Raw genomic sequence first — 21,764 nt, 5'->3', positions numbered from 1 at the left:
GCTGGCCAAAAGAGAAACAGTTACTATTTGCATTCACTCTGAGCCAGGAGGGCCCAAAAATGGATTGGACAGAGAAAAGCAGTTGGGTGCCAGAGAAAAGTACTCTATCCATCTTCACCGTGTTCCTCCTGACAGATTGTCTGCAGCTGACCATTCTTACAATTTACGGTCAGAGTAGGCACTTAATAAATTTTGATGCACTAAACAGTGATGTATATGTACCACAGGGTTTCTCATTGCCATGAAGGGTGTCTTGTGCAGAGATGAGGTGAGATTACTTTGATGTTCCTAGTTGCAGCTGGCATTGTGCTTATTTGCATCAAGCTACTCCATTTTGGAATATTTTCTTTTTCTGTTTTTTTACGTCATAAAACTGAAGATGATGATTAACAGGGTGGGGTGGGGTGGGAGTAGTGGAAGGCTCAGAGAAGTCTAATGAAAATCTCAGGTAAATGACAATGATGTATTCAGCCCTCTGTGTCTCGGTTTCCTCACTGGTAAAATGAGCACATTGGCCTGAATGGCCTCTGGGGTTCCTTCCAGCTATGGATTCACAACTCTATGTGATTTCAAGCCCATATTTGTTTTATGGTCAGATTCACATTCCAGAAACAACGCCTGAAATTATTTCTTCTCTTCTGTCCTTCTTAACACTCCCTTTGGGAGAAAAGAAAATCCCGAGTTTCCTCTTAGAGAAAGAAGGATACATTGTTCAGCAGCACTACCTCAGTGTGCGCTCAGTTGCTTCTCTTTCATTTGAGGAAAAGAGGAAAACAACAGCTATCAATCCCCTTGGCAGTGCTGATCTTTACTCAAAGAGTGTCTATAGGCCTACAAGTGTCAGTGACTGGTCAAAATTAATTTAAATTAGGTTATTTCTATAAAGAATAAAAGCAATAAATCCATTCACTTCCCCTCCCCACAATATCTGATGGGGAAATAGTTTTTTGTGTTCCTTTAATGCAACCACATATTAAAAAAGCATTAGAAAATCACTTGGTGCAGCAATCCTCTCAGGGGAATAGGTCTTTTCTCCCTTTCATAGGAAAGTAATAAAGACTGAATTTGAGGGAAGCTGAGGAATATGAACTTGTCTACTACAATGCAGAGAATCAACGGAAGAGCCAAGAGACTCATGAATTCAGACTCTCACACCCATGACTATGACTAAGTAACTAAGGTGATGCTCCCCAAGAGTGGCAAATGGATTAACAAGGCCCAATAACATGGATTTCCTCAGACTTTCTGGGTTAAAGGGTTTATGAAATGCTTAAAGCCAATGTGCTTTTTTACATGTGTAAAGAAGAGAAAAGGAACAGTAGGGAAAATTAGCACATTCTAACTCAACAGAACGGTCAAATGTGAAATTGCACAAAGGCCAAAAATTAAAGAGAGGGCAAAGGAGGGAATGTCTTGATGTCAAAACTTCAAATCTTCTGCCTTATCAAAGTCTTTCCAGGAAAGAATGAGAGAAGAACCAAATAAGGAGTTTAGGGACATTGCAAATCTTAAAGTGCCATATAAAGAAGTATTGTTATTATTACAGAGAATAAAAAATGTTAAAAGTACTTACTGGTAGACACCAGTCCTCACCAATGGGAAAAAGAATGAATCAAGCAAAGGGCTGGGAGTCACACTAAGTATCTAGTGGTATGCAAGACATCATTGTGTTTCCATGATTATTTGGTCTAAACTGAGCTGGACAAGAAGCAAGGAGTTTAGGGGATCCAGATTAGGACAGATAGTTTTTCCTAGAAGTACCCAGTCTACTTCATACCTGAAATGGAAACTTTCCTGGGAAATAAGTCATTTGGTAACTTGTGACACTGAATGAATATTGTTGTGGTACCTTTTCTCTAGGGTATGATTCACCACTAAGGCTTTCTAACTATAATCATTGTCACAGACTATGTGGCAAACACCTTTCCATCCCAGAGAATAAGACTTCTACAGCCCTTATTGTTTAACCTTGACTGGGGTCGGCTATAAGGCTTGACCAAAATTCAAAATCAAAATATCTTTAAATATCAGGATACCGTTAATATACTGTATTAATCTTCACACCATCACCCATCAGAGGAAAGCTAAGGCATGGGAGGGCAAAATGACCTGTTAATATGGGGATGATAATATGGGCACCAACCTCATAGGGTTGTTGTGAAGATCAGATGAGATAATATGTACAAAATGCTTTATAAACCTTAGAGAGATATCTAAATATTAGCTATTAGCAATATTGTTATTATTTATTTTTATTTTTAATTTACCCCAGAGCTTTTCCCTTGGCCCAGAGACAATAAACTCAAGTTTCATCTGAGCACTTCAGTGCCTTCCACGGGACTGAAGACAAGTCCATGGGCTGGCACAAACATTTGGCCCACAGGTCCTGACTGCTCAAGTAGTCACTCTCTGAAGCTACTGTCCAATTGCTTTCTCTTTTGTGGGGTTCTTCATCCATGTTATACTCTCCAACTAAGGGACAGTCCCTGGGCTATCCTGAGCCCCCTTTTCTTTTCATTCTATATTATCTTAACTGGCATTCTCTTCTGCTCCCATGGATTCAATAATCATTTCTATGTAGATGATTCGCAGGTCAAGATAACCAGCCTGGATTTAGTCACGCATCTCCAACTGTTTCTTCTTCTTCTTTTTTTTTTTTTTTGGCTAGGTAAAGGGATTAAGTGATGTGCCCAGCATCACACAGCTAGTGCTATGTGTCTGAGGCCGGATTTGAACTCAGGTCCTCCTGAATCCAGGGCCAGTGCTCTATCCACTGTACCACCTAGCTGCCCCTCCAACTGCTTCTTGAACACCTTGAATTAGATGTCCTGTGGGCATTTCAAACTCACTGTATCCAAAAGAGAATTTATTATGCTTTCCCTCAAATCCATCCCTTTTCTGAACTTTTGTTATTCCTATCAGCCACCACCATCCTCTCAGATACCCATGCCCCAAACCTGTGTCACCTCACATATTTAATTTAATTGTACATTAAGACCTTCTCAGCTTCTTTTGGATACATTCCCTTTTTCCCCACTCACACAGCTCAACCCTAGTTCAGGCTCTTATCCCCTCTTGCCTGGACTTGCAATAGCTTTCATATTGATCTCCCTGCCTTACGTTTCTTTCCACTCCAATCCATTCTCTAATCAACTGCCAAGGTGATTTATCTATAGCATAGATCTGACCATGTCATTATCCATGATCAATGAACTCCTGCATCAAATATAAAGTAATCTGTTTGGAATTTAAAGCTCTTCATGACCTCTTTTCTACCTTTCTAGTTTCTTTTAGACCTTATTCCCATTCACTACAATTTAGCAACACTAGCTTACCTGTAGGACACTCCATCTCCCCTCTTTGTGCCTTTGCACTAGCTGTCCTCTATCCTGGAAAGTTCTGCCCTGTCAATTGTACTTTTTAATTTCTCTGGATTCCTTCAAGACTCATCTTGAATCCCAGATCTCCCAGCTATTAATGCCTTCTCCCTTTCATATTACCTTCATCTACTCTGTATGTACCTTGTATGTATCTAGTTACTTACATGTTGTCTCCCTCATTAGAATGTAAACTCCTTGAGGGCAGGGGCCTGGTTTTTTTTTTTCCCTTTGCCTCCCTAACAATTAGCACAGTACACAGCCCATTACAGGCACTTAATAAATGTTTGTTGACTCTCATTAGGTAAGGTGAGGACAGGAAATGAGAATGAAAGCAAGTTACTAACTATTATCAAAACTATTCAGGTCCTGCCCTTTGAAGATGTCATAGGGTATTGGCCCACTTCACAAATCACAATGGCTCCGACTCTCCAGTCAGTATTTTAAAAAAAACAAAACCTAGGTTGGTAGAGATTAGGGACATAGTTAGGCCTGGAAGGGAGAGGGGAGAAATTGGATGGATAGAGAAGGAATAATACAGAAGGCCAAGAAGAAAGGGAAAAGGGCTGAGAGTACCAATGAAAGTAAGAGGTTAGGTCATAGAAGCAGTAGAGGGAAAAGAAAAGTAAGTGCACTGTGTATTCTGGGAGCTAAGAAGCAGGACTGACAGGACTGGATGGCAGGGAATGAGAATGAAGCCTGAAGAAAAAAATAACAGTAACAACAAAAACAAAACCTAAGCAAATTTTGAAAAGAAAAAAAAATTCCAAAGAGAAGAATGGCCAGACAAAAAGTTGGTAGCATAGTAAGTACTAAAAATAAAATAGGAATTTTAATTAAAAGGTTTCCAAACTAGAGAAAGGAAAGAAGGTTAGGTTAATTATTGAACAGGGAAAATGACAGAGAAAAATGAAGACATTTCTTACAGATAAATTCACCGAGAAAGTATCACAAATGGGAAGACATCTTTAGGGAACAATAACATAAATAAATTACAGCACTTAAGCTTTTTACTGAGGTCAACACTGTTATTAACATTTATCTGACTGTCTCAGAGGAATCTAATACCAAGAGGCAAGAGTTTAGAATAAATAAAAATTTATCTAATTAATAATTAAATGGCAATCTGATGAGAATGGACAGTTAAAACAGATTTTGTAAGCTGACTAAACAACTTAAACCTGTTTCATGTTTTTCTTCTTTTATTTACTGACATGATTTCTAAGGATGCTTTTTCATTCAGGACAGTTTTCCAAACTAGGTGTACTGCAGTGAATGAGTAAAGTTTTTTTCTTTTACTGGCAACCAGCAATCTTTGATATATGGCAAGCATCTTGTCTATTTTCAAATGGGGTATGACAATAAATCTACCAGAGACAAAATCCTGATTAAAAAGCCCCAAATGGAAAAGCTCTGGTAATTTGCTAAGTGCAATGGCTTTCTTTTTCTTTTCCTTTGGCCTATAAAGAATGTCATGGCAGTACAAAATAAAACCCTACATACAAAAGTATTCTTTTATTATGCTACATGCATTTAAAATTGCAAAGATTTTTAAAATCCATGACTATTTTCCACAAGCATTTTGACAAGCAAAAATATCAGAACACTTATCAACCTAAAATGGGATTTATGTCCTCTGATTAAAAATTTACTCTAAAATAATTAGTGTTCCCCTTCCCTCTCTCCTCCTTTTACTATTTTTTTAGGAGCAGCTAGCTGGTGCAGTGACTAGAGTATTGTACATGATGTCAACAAGACCTAAGTTGAAATCTGGACTCAAAACACTTACTGTGTGACCTTGGACAAGTCACTTAACCTCTGTTTGCCTTAGTTTCTCCATCTATCAAACTGGTACATAATAACACTTACTTCACAGGGTTGTTGTGAGCATAAAATTTGTAAAATTCTTAGCAAATCTTAAAATGCTACATAAATGCTAGTTGTTATTATACGGCCTCCTATATAATAGGTAAGAGAGGTGCTTTTGCCTGTTTGTGAATGACATTCTGATGATTGCTTAAGGTCCTACAACAGTATTTGTTGTTCTTTAGTGACTTTTCCACCATGTATGACTCTTTGTGACCTCTTGACAAAGATACTGGAGAAGTTTGATTTTTTTTTTTCTCCAGCTCATTTTACAGATGAGGAAATGAAGGCAAACAGAGTTAAGTGACTTGCCCAGAGTCATACAACTATAGTGTCTGAAGCAAGATTTGAACTCAGGTCTTCTTGACTCCAGGCCTGGCACTCTTTTCACTGTGCTACCTAGCTGCTCGGAACAGGGTGTTGTTGCAGTTGTTCACTCGTGTCTGATTCTTCATGACATAAGATTGCCCTTGGGTTTTCTTGGCAAAGAAACTGGAGTGGTTTGCCATTTTCTTCTCCACTGTGTCCCCATTTACAGATGAAAAACTGAAGCAAATACAGGTTAAGTGACTTGCCCAGGGTCACACATTGGTCTGAGGCCAGATTTGAACTCAGGTTTTCCTGACTCCAGGCCTGGTACTGTGACATCAGCTGCTCTGCTATGTGATACTCTGATTAGGCTAACATCCTGAACATTGGGTAGAAAACTTATGGGAAGACATGGATGAGATTCATAGGACTGGCAGGAAAATGAAGGGGTGGGAATATCCAAATTATGGTATGTAAATATAAGGAACAATTCAAAGAAACCTGATTAAACTTGTATGAGTTGAAGCAGAGTACGCAAAATCAAGAGAACAATTACACAACAACTATAAAATTGTAAGAACTCTGATTAATGCACTGAGTTATCATGACTCCAGAAGATTACTGGAACAAAATGAGACACACATTTTCAGACATGGTCAATATGTAAATCTATTGTTTGTTACAAGAAAGGGCTTTATTTTTTTTATTTGGGAGTAGAGAGGGAGATGTTATGGGGAAGAGTGAGGTAGGGGTAGGGAGGGATACAAAAAAAGGTAAGAATGAAAAGAGCAACCATGAGACATTTTAAAAATACACACAATGAAAATAGAAAGAAGGTCAGAAGGGGACACAGTCGAGCAAGGCAGTGTTGGCATCACTGTGTACTAAATTTAATAAATACTCTTTTAAAAAGTTTGTGTAATAGAGATTCATGGTTTCATATACAAACTCCATTTTCTATTCTATGAAAACGTTCATGTTTGTGAAGTCCATAATAAAAAAAACACATAAAAAGCATATGAAAAGAAAGGGCAATCAACAAAAATGCTTTTCTTTTTTTCTGATGATTAATAGCACTATATATTGGTATAATTAATATTTTATAAATCACTTTCACATCCACATCTGCTTTGTTTCTGCAACAATCCTAGGAGATAAGCAGGGCAGGTACTCTATTATCTCTATTTTAGAGATAAGGAACAGATAAGGCTCAAAACTAGAGAGGCTGATCTTAAGGAGGGCAGGTTATAAACTGAAAACTTGAGTCTTTCTGTTTACACCTTTCAATAGAACTGGGACCCACAATGGAAGCCACAGCCCTAAATGTACTGAACAAGATAAGCCCTCAGCATTAACCTTCTGAGTAAAGCCCCAATCCAGGGGTGGGGAACCTGCGGCCTCAAGGCCACATGTGGATTCAGTCAAAGGGCCGCACTTGAGGGCCTAGAGGGCCACATGTGGCCTCGAGGCCGCAGGTTCCTCACCCCTGGCCCTAGTCCCTTCTGACCGCTTAGGGTTTTTGTTTTATTCGCCATAAGATAGCAGCAAACTCCTCTAAGATACTTGGGAACCTGTGTTCAAAATTGATTGTTCAGCTCCACCTTGTGGCAGGCTTATTTTTAAGCCTTGTAAAGGCATTTGTAAAGTCCTCTCCATATACTTGATACCTACAGCAAAGAATTCTTATGCAAGACAACTTACATACAACTCTAATCTATCACTGGGGCCAGAAAAGGGAATCTGAGAATTGGGAGGATGGTCTCAAGCTTCCCTGACACACTTTGACGCTGCTGATCACCTCCCCATATCACTCTGTTCCCTTAGCCTCTAAAACCCCAGATCGAACTGCTGCCTCTAAAGCTTCCTTTCCTGTAAAAAAAAAAAAAGTTTCATTGATTTTTTAAAAAACCAAACTACTCCAATTCCTCATTTAATTCTGTAAGCCAAGTGACTGATATCCCTTAATGTTGTGTCCTTCACCTGCTTCCCCTTCTCTACATACTCTTCTCCCTCTCACTCACTAGCAAGCATTAGAGCATCACCTCTATACAGGTGATGTCTACATCTCTGTCTTTGGCCCTGACCTGTCGAACTTTCAAATGCCCATTTCTAACTTCCTATTGGACATTCAGTTCCTCCCTTCAACCACGTACTTGCAGCACCTCAAATTCAACATGTCAAAAAGTTTCCTCCATCTCCAAAATTAACATTTTTTCACCTCTTCTATCAATGGTGCCACTTTCTTTTGGTCACCTATGCTTGAAACATGCCATTGACTTAAATCTTCCTTCACCTCTCACACATCCTGATTCAAAGATATCTCACACAATTGTCTCTTCCCTTTCAATTACGGTGGCTCCCATTCCAATTAGAATTCCTCATTATTAATCTGATTGAACCATTTCCCTAGCCTCCTAACTAACCTCCTTACCTTGGGCTATCACACCACTACTACATTAATCTTCTTCAAGCACAAATCTGATAATATTGCATGTATGCCCCAAAATGAATGAATGCAGTAGAACTGACGCCACATATCAGTTTTAGCCCTCTAATACTATAGTCCTCTAGATGCAATCCATTCACCGTCCTTGTATATACCTGTACTTTCCTGCCTTGACCTCAAGTCTGAAATGCCCTCTTCCTCTTCACCCCCATCTCTTCCTGCTGAAAACCTCCACATCCTTCATCAAATTAAATGCCAACCTCTTTACAAAGTGACCCCTAATTTAACCTCTGTTAGAAAATATCTTACTTTTGTGGCCTTGCATAGAATTTTGCATCTTTCTTGGGTACTTATACTCTATTTTGTACCATCTGTTTATGTCTACATCCTGATGTCATATTTAGAAAGCAAAGGTTCATAAAGGCAAGGGCTATAATCTGTCTTTGTCTTTTCCCCCAGCACATGCTCAATATAATATGCAAGCGCTAAATAAGTGTTCATTGAATAGATGGTGTGAATTTTAGGGTCAGTTTCATTATGTACACAAGATATTACTTTGTACTTAAGTTGGTTTGCAAAGAGTTAATGAGACAGGCAGCTATTATTTCAACAGATCCAAGATCTCACTCTTTTCATTGGTACAGACTGCAACCTATCTATGATGCATGATTGTATATTTTCAAAATTTTAAAATAAAAGATCTACCCAATATACTCAAGACCTCTTTCCAGTTCTCTTAGTATTTTTTGGCTATATGTACAACATTTCATTTGCCCATATGTTATCATTCACTGTTTGTTTGTTTTTTTGGCTAGGCAATAGGGTTAAGTGACTTGCCCAGGGTCACAGAGCTAGTGTCATGTGTCTGAGGTCACATTTGAACTCAGGTCCTCCTGAATCCAGGGCCGGTGCTCTATCCACTGCGCCACCTAGCTGCCCCCTATCATTCACTCTTAATATATAACTGTCACCTTGCCTGTTCATATATGTCCTTGATAATGGCTTTACTTGACTTCAAGAACAAATCATTATTGGTAAAAACACTTCAGCCTACTTGCAACAATCATATAGCTTTCAATTTCCCTTCAGCTCATCTATAAATTTAATTCAACTGAGTTCATGGTGTTCTATCAGTCACAGTCATATTATTTCTGGGAGAACACTGGTGTTGAAAAGGTAGGGTTTTAAGATAAGGAGTAGGTACAATGTAGTTACAACTACATTGTAATAGTACAATGTAATTTGCCAAATGTGATCCAGTCTGAGCTCTACCTTCTATTCAATTATGGACCCAGTCCACCATTGACCCCTGAGCTCCTCCTCAAGATACTTTTACTGAAGGATTACTTTAATGAGCTCTAGTTTTTCTTTTGTTTTGTTTTGTTTTAATTAGCATAAGCATAAGAAGCTCTAGGTCAGGCCCAGTACCAGTTCAGACTGACACTGGAACAAAAATTTAAATTCTTAAGAAAGTTGCCTGGAGCACTGAAGTTTAAGTGACTTTCCCAAGAGTCCCAAGTACAGGCCAGAAAGCCTGCCCCAGTTCTCAAATCCACTATGCCTGGCGTCTAGGCTTATCTCTTCAATAAACAGTCATTTTCCAGGCTCATACTGGGAGTCTTTCTAATTCAGAAGAGCCTGACCAAGATTGCGGTCTTCTAACATTGCCCTTAACAACCCAGGATCACCTTTAACAAAAGAAAAATTAGATCACAAGACACTCAGAAATTTAGAAGAAACAAAATTCAAGAAAGGAGCCAGAAGCAAAAACCTATGGTCTCAAACGTCAATATACAAATGCCCAAAGTAAGAGGCCCTAAATACAAGAAGGTTAATTTGATCTCAAAGGTGAGATTAGAGATTTGGTAGGATGAAACACATGACTGGAACATGACTTTTTATGATACTGTATCTAAAGACAAAAAGATAAGATAAAACAGATAAAAAGATAAAAAAGAAGACAAGACAGACAAGGGAGGAGAATATTGTACATTAAGAAGGTATATTCAAACGAAATCAATTCAAAGGGAAGTTTAACTTAGCTTACATACAATGACCAATCTGAGTCCCTGGAATTGGGATGAAATACATTTTTCTCCTCTAGGTTGAGAAGGGGGGATAACAGCTAGAGAAAATTGCATAGGAGGTCAGCCATGTTCTTTGGGTTGGTTGATTTTGCTTCATGTTTTCTTTGTTACAAGACAGGGTTCTATTAGCAGGGAAATTACTGTGGTGCAAAAAACAATAGTGAAATTTAAAAGTATCAAGGGCCTTGGGTCAAGCAAGAGGCTTTCAGACCATTTATTGGGGATACTGTAAAATTTTTGCAACCTTTTTTCAAGACTGAGTTGGACTAGTAGATGATCTCCAAGAGACTGGGATTATTGGCTTAGTCAGCCTAAAAGAATGTAACAGAATGACATCTTTCTTACTAAGCAAGTTCTTAAACTGCAGAATCTATTTCAAGGTGCTATTCCCTAAGAGATATAATTATGAGAGATATTCAAACAAAAAAGTAATCAAGAAAACAGGAAGGAGAATCATGAGGAAGAACATTAGGGTGATGATCAATGAAGGGAGAAATAGAAGCAATTTTGTCACTGTATTTCTGCCTACCAGTAAAGAGAAAGAGGAAACAGATGAGGAGCGTTCAGGAAACAGAGCACAAGCCTGGCATAGGACAATGACCCAGTACTAATAAGGAATTCTAATTATCCATAGATGTGCTGGAATTCCCTGCCAAAAGTAGTACCCCAATAACATTACTGACCTACCTTGGTAATAGCAGCCTCCTCCACCGCTAGGTGGTGTAATGGATAGAGTATGGGCCACTGAGTTCAAATGCAGCCTCAGACATTTCTGTAAAGTATGACTTCTACAAATCACTTTAATCTCTGTTAGCCTAAATTTCCTCAAGTATAAAATGGGGATAATAAAAGAACCTACCTTGCAGGGTTGTTTTGAGCATGAAATGAGATATATGCAAAGCACTTAGCATTACGCCCAGCATATAGTAGGCACTTAATAAATGATTATTCCTTTTCTTCCCTTTTCTACCAAATGGTAGAAAAATCATGAAAAGGAAATTCTATTCTGGATCTAACACTCAATAACAGAAAGGAACTGGCTGCTTAGGTGGAAATTATGAGAACCTTGGTGGAAAAAGTACCAAAGTATTTAGAAAAAGGACAGAACAGATTCCATACACTAAAAGTCTACAGGGGAAGTCAATATAGGAGGGATGGAAAACTCTCAAGAACAAAATCTGATACACAGGTAAACAGTTCCAATGAGAAAGAAAAATGGGAGTTATCTGAATTGACCGATGTGTAAACACAAGAAACTCAACAACTACCTGAGATTTTTTTTAAAAAGGTACGTAACAAAAGAACGAAGCTAGGATAGTGGTACAGTAGAGAAAGCTCTAAGCCTGGAGTCAAGAAGACCTAAGTTCAAATCCCAACTTCAGACACTTCTTAACTGTGTGATCCTGGGCAAGTCACTTAACCTCTGTTTGCTTCAGTTTCTTCAACTATAAAATGAAGATAATAATAGTACCTACTATTTGTTGCTGTTAGGATCAAATGAAATTATATTTATAAAAAGCATTTAGCAGTGCCTAGCATATACACAGTAAGCACTTTATAAATGTTAGTTACGATGATGATAAATGAAAAAAGTCTTACTGTAAAATATAAAGGATCAAGGTACAGTACTATAAGAATACAGTCTGGACAGTTATACAATTAGAAAAGCTACAAATAACAGACAGGTGTCAGGAAAGAAGATAATCAAAGAAGGGGTCAGAATACTCCTCAGAGTAGACAGTGATAACCTCAAAGCTGTGCAGTTCTTATCTTGTATCTGTTTTTTTCTACAGAGAAGAATGGCCTTTGGATGGGAAAGAACAGAACAAACATGGCTAATGTTGGGGAGAAAGTGACCAGGATATACAAGGAGGAGAACACCTAGGCAGCCTTAGTGAATTCAGTCCATCTAGCTCAAATGAGTTCCATGTTCAAGAATTTAAAACTGGTAGAAGTGACTATTAAACCAAGAAAGAGTAGAGAGAATAGCAAAGAGGTGCATCATGAGTGAGAAAATTCACTTGTCCTGATATCCAAAGAAAAAGAAGAGAATAATCTGCAAGCTATAGACCAATGAGCCTAACTTCAATTCATGGAAATATTCTGGAAGGGGCTGAAAAGAATATTAGTGAACACCTAGAAAAGGAACAGGAGGTCAAAGGAACCAGAATCGTGTCATCAAGCAGAAGTCACTACAGGAACTCCACCCCCAGCCAGCCATGTAAGAGACACGTAGGGCCCGTCTTCTAAAAGAAGCGCTGACCCTCCACCGTGAAGGAATGTGTCCACATTGGATTCAAGAAAGAATCAGCAACTGATCAGATGACAAGCTTTTCCTCGAAATAAGCAAGTATTAGAAATAAATGAAAAGATTTAAGATTTGTCCGATATGAAATAGTAGTGGCAGGTAGTGAAGAAGTAAATACGACTACTCAATGTTTCTGGGATTCTGACAACTACACTTAAGGCTTTTATGAATGACAGGTTGTCCTGTGCTGTAGCTGCACTGGGTTATTTCTTCTATCTTGATCCTTTGAAGAACAGGACAAGGAACTGACTACGAAAACAGAAATTTTTTTTTATTATATTCTAGGTCTGTAAAACTCAACAAAAAAAAATTTATACACATCTTATTAAAATAAAGACTGACTGACATTTTGGTTAAGGCAGAGAGCCTTTTATTTCTAATCCTTAGATTTTCCTATGTGCTGCTAGCATTTCTACTTGCTGTATCCTTTCAGCTGACCAAGTTTTATACAAAACATACTTAGCTCTCTCAAAGACATTTACTAGCATATACACTGCTAATTAAAACGGGAAAGAGTGGGTTGTCTAAATTCATTAATTCTGTTTTGTTCATAGGAGCAAGTCCTGGGAATATAATGGCCACAATAAATATTAAATGATACCCATGGTGACATATTTTTCAGCTAGACTTGAAAAGGGAAAGCAATATAGAGTAATGAAAAAAAGCACTAGATAAGGAGTCAGGAAAACTAGGTTTTAATCCTTGTTTTGTCACTAACTAGCAAACATTAGCAAAGTCACTGGATTTCTCTAGCCCTAAATTTGTTTAAGTCTTAGCTGAACTCTAAGGTATATTTTTAAACATTTTTATTCTGAACTAAACAAATACCAGGTAAAATGAGCATTTTGAGATAGAGTAGAACAGAAAAAACGAGGATTCTTATCTGTGATTCCTTTTGGTGAAGTGTATTTTGAAGCTTTTTTTTTAATTCTTTGGTTTCTTCGATATTTCATCTTATATTTGGGCATTTTATTTTTCTAATCTAAAAGTACTACCTTATGCTTATCTTTGTTGAGCTTCATTCTGTTTGTTATGTTGCATTTGGTGTGAGTGTTTATAATCTTGTTAAGCTATTAAATAGAAAACAAATTAAAAAAAAATATATAACTAACCTTATTTCTTTTTTGACAGTTACTAACCTGGTTGATCATGGGAATGCTACAGTTTTCCTAGATTTGATTTTATGATGTTATTGCATATATAGTTTTATTGGTTCTACTCACTACATGCTATCATTTCATATAAATCTTCCCAAGTTTCTCTCAAACTATTCCTTTTATAATATCTTGAAATACATTGATATTCCATTACAACCATATTGCCACAGTTTATTCAGCTGTTTGCAAATTGATGGGCACCATCTCCTAAATTTCCAGTTCTTTTCAACTACCAAATGAGAGGCTATAAACACTTTTGTACATATGGCTCCTTTGTGCAGGTAAGTCCTCCTTTTTCTTTAAACTCTTTGAGGAAGAAGCAACAAGTAATTATTAAGTGCATACGCTGTGTCACATACTTTGCTAAGCACTGGGGATACAAAAGACAAAAACATTATCCCTGCCCTCAAGAATCTCACAGCCTAATGAAGGAGACAACATGCAAACAACTACATACAAACAAAATACGTACAGAGTAAATTGGGAGGTGATCTCAGAAGGAAGGTGCTAATATTAAAGGGGAACTAGGAAAAGTTTGTTGTAGAAGATGTGATTTTAGCCAAGACTTGAAATGACATCATCAATTGAAATGAAACATCAATTCACAGCTCCACCTCAAACACCTTTTTTGTTATCTTTGCCAATTATATGGGTGCAAGGAAGAACCTCAGAGTTGCTTTAAACTGAATATTCTATTTGTGATTTGGAGTAATTTTTCGTTTTTCTGTTGGTGCTTGAATTTCTTCCCTTGTGAACTACCTGTTTATATGCTTCGATCATGTTACTTACTGAAGAATTATCTTTGTTCTAATGTAGTTGAATCAATTCCTTACGTATATTAGATAGCAGATTTTTAGCAGAAAAAAAAATTTTCCCCCAGTTAACTGTTTTCCCTTCTAGTATCAAAGTGTTACATTTGTGCAAAAGTTTAGTATATAATCAAAATTGTCCATTTTATCTCCTGTGATACCTTCAATCTCGTTTGGTCATGAATGCTTCCCCATACTGAGGTATAGGTGATAGGGAACAGTCAAAAAGAATATATATTTATTAAGTACCTATCACATGCCAGGCACTGCGCTAAGTGCTGGGGTAGAAAAGAAGGAAAGAATAAGTCTTTATGTAGCACCTACTAAGTGCTTTTTACAAATTGCTTTTTTGATCTTCACAACCCTGTGAAATAGGTGCTATTCTTATCTCTATTTTATAGCTGAAAAAACTGAAGCAAACAGAACCAAGATCTCCCCTACTCTGCTGATGTTGCCATCCTATATCACCTACTTTTCTTCATAAGAAAAAAAAAACAAACTAAAAAAGCACACACGAAATATTAGCACATTGGTGAATATAATAGGACAAAATCTACCACTTTTTGTGCTTTAAATTCAGACTCCTAATTTTTCTACAGTTTCTCAATTTCTCTTTTATTACAGCTCATTCTCAAAGATTCAGATTCTTGTTTCTTCTAGTCACTGTCATCCTTCAGGAACTATGGACCTCAAAGAGCACATCAGAATCTGGTTCCATAGTGGTCTTAGATTTTACTTCATCTGGTGTGAAGTGCAAAAAAAATCTACCTAAGTTTTCTATGTTTTGGGCTTGCTACAGTTCTGCCAAACTCATAGACAGCCTTATCCCTGTTCCTCTTTAAATCTCTACTATAAACAGAAGTGGACAAGACTTCCCTATGAACCTATCAAGTTATATCGAGCATCATCTGCAGCCAAGCACAGGTGTTTATTTCACTTTGGAAGTTTCTGTTCTATATCCTCAGGATGGGTTCAGAAACCTTGGGACTCCTTGCTTTATAACACTATGTAGGGACCAATCTACTGTCATTTCTTGATCAATGTTTCATGCCCATGATTCCTAAGCCTACCTTTTTAAAATTCCCTCATCTGTGCACTCTCCTGCTGCTCCTATACTCCAGAACCTGAGTTATCCTGGAAGAGTAGAAAAGACTTGTAAAGTACAAGACCAAACCAGAGGGAAGGAACTACTACATCCATATCACCAGCTTTGCCAGAAGAGGGAGCTCCATATCTCTTTTGTGTGAAGCTGCCAACAAGCGGACAGGCTTACTCTCCATTGACAAGTGAAGAAAAGAGAAGAAACCTCAGGAAGCTACAGTTTGGCTACCTCTTCTCCATAAATTTAGGGGGGAACATGTAGCAAAGTACTTCCGATTAATAGTTTTTAATATAGCAGAAGAAAAAAAAAAGAAACTACTACTCATCCCACCTCTGTTATGCCTGATTACATATGCATTTTATCTACCCTACTAGACTAGGTAATCACCTTCTTGAGAGATGGGGCCATATTTTATTTATCTCTGTATCTACCTATCTGCCTCAGTGTCCAGCAAAATGTCTTACAAATAATTTGCTGATTATAAGAATGCTGGTGGGCAGCTAGGTGGTGCAGTGGATAGAGCACCGGCACTGGAGTCAGGAGGACCTGAGTTCAAATCCTACCTCAGACACATAACACTCCCTAGCTGTGTGACCCTGGGCAAGTCACTTAACCCCATTGCCTAGCTTTAAAAAAAAAACAAAACCAAAAAACAAAAAACAAAAAAAGAATGCTGGCTCCAGCTATCTAACTCCCAGACAACTGGAACAAAAACCAAGAAGGCAGGCAACCTTCTGGTTAGTGTCCCTCTATAGCAGAGAAATCACCATCTTATATACTTGTTGATTGATTGAAAGTTAAATGGATGGTCTCACCTAATAGATCCCATAAAGTTACCCAGGAACCTCAGGCTGAATGACTATGCCTAACCCCTTTGCGGTTCATCATCTGGGAAGGATTTTGTTTCTCAAACTGTTCCTTCCTCAGGCCAGCAGTCCTCTTAATGTTCTTAATCACCATATCAAATCCAGATGAGGAAAAACCTACTCAGGGCCCAAATTATGAGCAAGAACAAATAGACTGGGACTCAAATGGGACCCAGAGATCATTAAGGAGATATAAAGGAAAAGTTCCCTTTAGAGCCTGGAAGATACTTTCAATTCCCCTTTCCCTAATTCACGTTCTTTATTCTCTTCCCTATCTATACTCCAAACATGCGTGCCACAAAAGTCTATATGGAAAGCCTTGTGTGTCATTTTGGTATGCCTTTAGTGTGTGTGGAATAAAGATGATAACCAAAAAGTCTACACAATTCATAAGAGGAAATAAAAACCTCCTTCCACATCCTATTGGGAATAACTTCATCTTGTTTTTTTCAGTTCTCAAATGCCCCAAAGATAATTTCACACATTAAGTATAAAGCCTTTTTCAGTTAGTTCTAACAGTGGACAAGGAATACTGTGGTTTGTAATGGAAACAGCAGTTCAAATCTAATTAAAAGACTTGTTAGGTAATTATACAATAGGGTTGGGAAGGAAGAGAATGACCTCACTCTATTTCAAGTGAAGATGAGCTCAGCCAGGCATAAAGGGGAGTTTGCCCAGTTCTGAGTATCAAATTAGGGATCTGGGAAGGTGAAAGGTTAGAAAGTCATAATTGTTTTCTTTCAAAAGTCCCAGGAAATATATTCTTGTTAACAAAATTGGTCTATGAAGTCAAGAGATCTACATCATACCCATACCCAAGTGGAGTAATTCTATTTCTTTTTAATAAAGATCTCTCATCACAGAATGCCAAGGTACCACATGCCCTCAAAGCTGCTACCCTTGGAGCTGAAAGATGATACATGGGCATGAACTAAGATACAACACATTCAGGTGATAAAGATTAAATACTCTCAAATTTGGCTAAAGCAGCAACAGTGTTGGAGGGCCTTTAAAGGGAAAAAACATAATCTCTTTAAAAGGGGGAGCAGAGGAGGGGAACCAAAGCAGATAAGCCTAAGATGACTAAAGATGAGAGAGGACCAATCAAACAATCAATATTTATTAAGTGCCTGCTATGTGCCAGGCATTGTGCTAAGTACTGGGAATACACAGAAAGGTAAAAAACAGTCCCTGTTCAAGAAGCTTACAATCTATTGGAGGAGTCAACATGCAAACAAATAATGTAGACAAAGCAAGCTATATACAGGATAAATAGAAACTAATTAATGGAGGGAAGACACTAGAATTAAGAAGGTTTGGAAAAGTTTCTTTTAGAAAGTGTATATTTGTTGATATCTGTATTAAGCTCATAACAATAAAAAGAAAAAAATTTTAAAGAAAGAAATTCAATGGTCTGTTACAACTCTGCAGCGAACTCTGAAAGAAAATGCAGCATAAGCATCCTATTTGGTCACACCAATTAACTGTTACAATCAGAATACAGAAGTTTAACTTCATGTACCTCAAGAAGCCATAAGCCACTCATAGACTTCATTGGGTTCCTTACAGTGCACCTAGAAAACCTAGGAGAATCTTATAAAAAGCCCCCTAACTCCCACCTTCCCTAATAGCCAAAAAATTCTAGTCTCATAACAATGTATTTTCTCTTTTATTCCAAACAAAAGTTCAAGTTTTCCATCAAACTTTTTACATAAATTATTAGTCTTCTCTATGGACCTACACAGTGGATTACCAAAGACAACAATCAATATGCAAATGAGGGACCAGTAAAAGGAAGAGAATCAAAATATAACACACTATAAGAAACCAGTTGAGAAGGATGAAAGAACCACATTTTCTCTTCTCTCAGTGCTGGTGATAAACTATTCAAGCTTTCCACTGTGATTTAATAGTTCATTAAAGCTGCCAGTTGCTCATTTCATCCTTGTGATGCCAAGAGGTGTGTATACGTTTATAGGAGTTGGGAGGGATTGGGGCAAGAGGAAGCAATGGGAGGGAGAACACATAGCAAATAAAAGTCTAACCTTTAACATGTTTGTTCATAAAAGCAAAGACTACAAGAAAAAGAAGACTGAAATCAAGTGAGGGGATCTCACTTGAAATACAAAAAAAATACACTGAGAAGGGAAGAAGGGGTCTTCCTGGTAAAACCATAGAGCCTTGTTGTCTCAAGGATGAAACAAGCTAACATCTGTAGAGTGCTTAGAACAGTGCCTGGCATGTGGTAGGAGCCATATAAATGCTTACTGCCTTTCCCTTTCACCTTCAAGACACATCCAAGAGATAAAAATAAGAATTCATATGAGCCAAGATTTAAAACTGGAAAGGACCTTAGAGATCATCTCATCTAATCCCCTTAGATATAGAAAGTCAAGGACAGACCTAGGTGCCTAAGAACACTAGCTCTATCAGCAGAGAGGACAGCTATTCAGTTCCAATCCCAAATCTATTGCTTTTTTCACCACACCATGTTAATTCCCACAGAAGAGTAATCAGTTTGTCATTTCAGAATCACAGAACTCAACTAACCAGACTAATTTTTACCATGCCAATCAAATTTCCTTAGACTCTAGCTAACTTACTAAATGACAAAAGGTATGGATGGATGTTTAAAAAATACTGAAGCTACCAATGAAATTATATTTTCCTGAACTGGATTTTTAAAGTTTCACCATTTAATGAAAGAAATTATTTTATTCGGAAATACTCTTTCTAGCCATCTCCCTTGGTAACACAGGCTGGCGTATCAATGGGAAGTATCTCCAACAACCTCATAAGTTCAGGACAAGCATTTTCTACATGATAGGAATCGCTACAGGAGGTCCTTCAATGAGTTCTACCTAACACTATGGAGCACTGCATTTTAATATTTCTATGATTACCATGATAGTGAAAACTGGTATATCTTAAGAAATCATCAAGGACAATAAAGCCCCTTTCATCCAAAACCCAGCTAACTCATAGTTAATTCATTTTTGTTTTGGTAATCTTCTCTGAAAAGCAATGCAGAAAACCCTCAAAAAGAGAAGGTAAGGCAAATAGAGGCCACAATTTTTGAATAAGAGGCCACAAGTGAAGATGAGACGAATATCAGGCCAACTTTAAACAATGTGAAGTAACAGATCATTTATATAATAGAATTGAGGAACACCAAAAAAGCCCCCAGACAAAAATATCTCCTCACATGCGGCCTTAAGTTCCACCATAAGTGTTTTATTCTGTTGGGTAATTATTAAGTATCGCTTTTACAACACAAATACTCTTGTAACACTAAACTTCCTCCTTCACAAGTAGGGACTTAAATATTCCTGTTTTCTATCTCTTCTTAAAACACCAAACTCCACAGGCTTTAATGACAAAGGTTTTACTCTTGGATGCAGAGATCTCGGCCAGTGAGGCTTTCCCAAAAACGCTTTCTGGCTGAAGCTGATCACTTCATCCAAGAAAGTAGGCAGTCTGACAATTCTCATGCCTGGTGAAGGAAGACAGCTTACCTCTGAGGTTTCCGAATATCCCAGAGTCCCACTCCTTCCTTTGAGTTGGCTGTGGCTAATAACCTGGGTTCCACAGGATTAAACATGACACTATGAAAGGCTGATGGATAGTTTGCCAAGCAGAAGGGCTCTGTAGAAGAAATAGCATTTTGTTCAACTGGTTTACATGCACCTTTGGGCTATACAAGGGCAAATGAAAGAAGGTTAGTGGAGCAACATATTGCTAAGCAAATGTTCCATTGAATGAAAATTCTACCATGGCAAATAATCTCTCAAGAGGGGCACTTTGGGGTTTTTACACCACCCATATACACTTTTAAATGTTAATTTAAATTGTTAAATAATTTTTCTGTAATAGTATGATTTAAAAATAGTTTTTAAAATTTGGACAATTACATTACACAGTTGCATGTAGTGGATCCTCATCTTCAGATACTGGGGAAAAACAAAAATTACTGCTAAAGCAAGGAAAACTACATTAACATGGTTAGGAAAATTAAAGTACTATATCAATTGAGGAGAGTGGGGGGGTTAGGAGAAATGTGCAAATCATTAACCGAAAGATCCAATTGTTGTAGAAAGAACATTGGATCTAAAGTCAGAAGACCAGGTCTAGAACCCTGACAGCGCTGTTATTTACTACTCATGTGACCTTAAGTTAAATCACTTAGCTTTGTTGGGTCTGTTTTCTCATCTGTACAAGAGGGAATTGAACCAGATGACCTCTAAGGTCCCTTCCAGCTTTGATCCTATGACCCAAATTATTAAATTTTTAAAACTAAGAATTTTAAATTGAATAATAACTTGGAAAAGACCTCATAAGTTTTCCCTTCTTGTTTAGATTATTTTGCCCATCCAAAAAGGGATTGGAATTGAGGGGGAAAAAAGCTCACATTAAAACACTAGAATTTAGCTTCTAGGTAGGAGAAGACAAGGGGAAAAAAATGCATTTGACACCTACTCTTGTACTTAACCAATTCCAAATAGGCATTATCTAGATGAAATTCATCACCTTGTAGCTCTCAAAGTAGGAGAGAAGAGTCAAATTTCTGTTGTTCAGTTGTTTAAGTTGTGTCCAGCTCTTCACGACCCTATTTGGAGTTTTCTAGGCAAAGACACTGGAGTAGTTTGCCATTTCCTTCTCCAGCTCACTTTACAGACGAGGAAACTGAGGCAAACAGGATTAAGGCGACTTGCACAGTAAGTATTTGAGGCTAGATTTGAACTCAAGAAGACAAGACTCCAGGCCTGGTGCTCTATGCACTGTACTACATAGATGGAATAAAAACTATTTCACTGGCCACAGCTCCAGGCAGGTACAGAGCAGGCAATTCCAGAAGTGAAATTCACCCTCTATGCCACAGTGTTTTGCCTGTCCATTTCTGAAAATGTCTTAGGTTGGATATCAGTCAGGTAATTAATACTTTTAAAGTCCATAAAGAATAACAGGTGTTTGGACCACAGATCAATACACAGTCCTAGAGTCACACTATTTTAAAGCAGCAAGGAACCTTAGAGTTCAACTGCTTCAGTTATCAGAGGAGAAAATAAAGCCCTCTGTTAGCAACCAGCTTATAATAGGAAGGATATTTCACCTGACATGCACAAAATTGCAAAACAGGAATAAGGAAGAGAGGATGGTCAGTCAGAGATCATGGAAAAATGTTGAAAAATAGGGAGAGTTAGTAAAACAAGGAAATATGGACAAGTTTCAATTTAAAAAGCAAGAAAGGATGCAGTATCATATAAGAAGAATGGGCTTGCTAAAGGAATTTCAGGAGAGAGATGCAGACTGCTCCATACTAACATATTTTTGCCTCAAATTCTAGATAAAACTTATCAATTGGTGAGCAAAGATTTATGTGGCAACACAAAATGGAAAGAACGTTGGACTAGGGTCAAGAGAACTTGGGTTCTAATCC

General features: G+C 37.7%; 1 protein-coding gene across 2 annotated transcripts in view; it reads right to left on the bottom strand.

Moving 5' to 3' along the window:
- Nucleotides 1-21,764, bottom strand: part of DCAF5 (DDB1 and CUL4 associated factor 5) — a 129,481-nt gene that overhangs the window by 67,102 nt on the left and 40,615 nt on the right. For both annotated transcript variants that reach the window (XM_027843726.1, XM_027843727.1), the window contains exon 5: nt 19,843-19,972. In XM_027843726.1, the coding sequence (XP_027699527.1) occupies nt 19,843-19,972 (130 nt within the window). The remainder of the gene's footprint in view (nt 1-19,842; nt 19,973-21,764) is intronic.

Source organism: Vombatus ursinus, unplaced genomic scaffold (assembly GCF_900497805.2).
Source record: "Vombatus ursinus unplaced genomic scaffold, bare-nosed wombat genome assembly UNPS02014926.1, whole genome shotgun sequence".
NCBI lineage: Eukaryota > Metazoa > Chordata > Mammalia > Diprotodontia > Vombatidae > Vombatus > Vombatus ursinus.
Note: the sequence above shows the minus strand (reverse complement) of the source record. Positions and strands in the feature narration are given on the sequence as shown.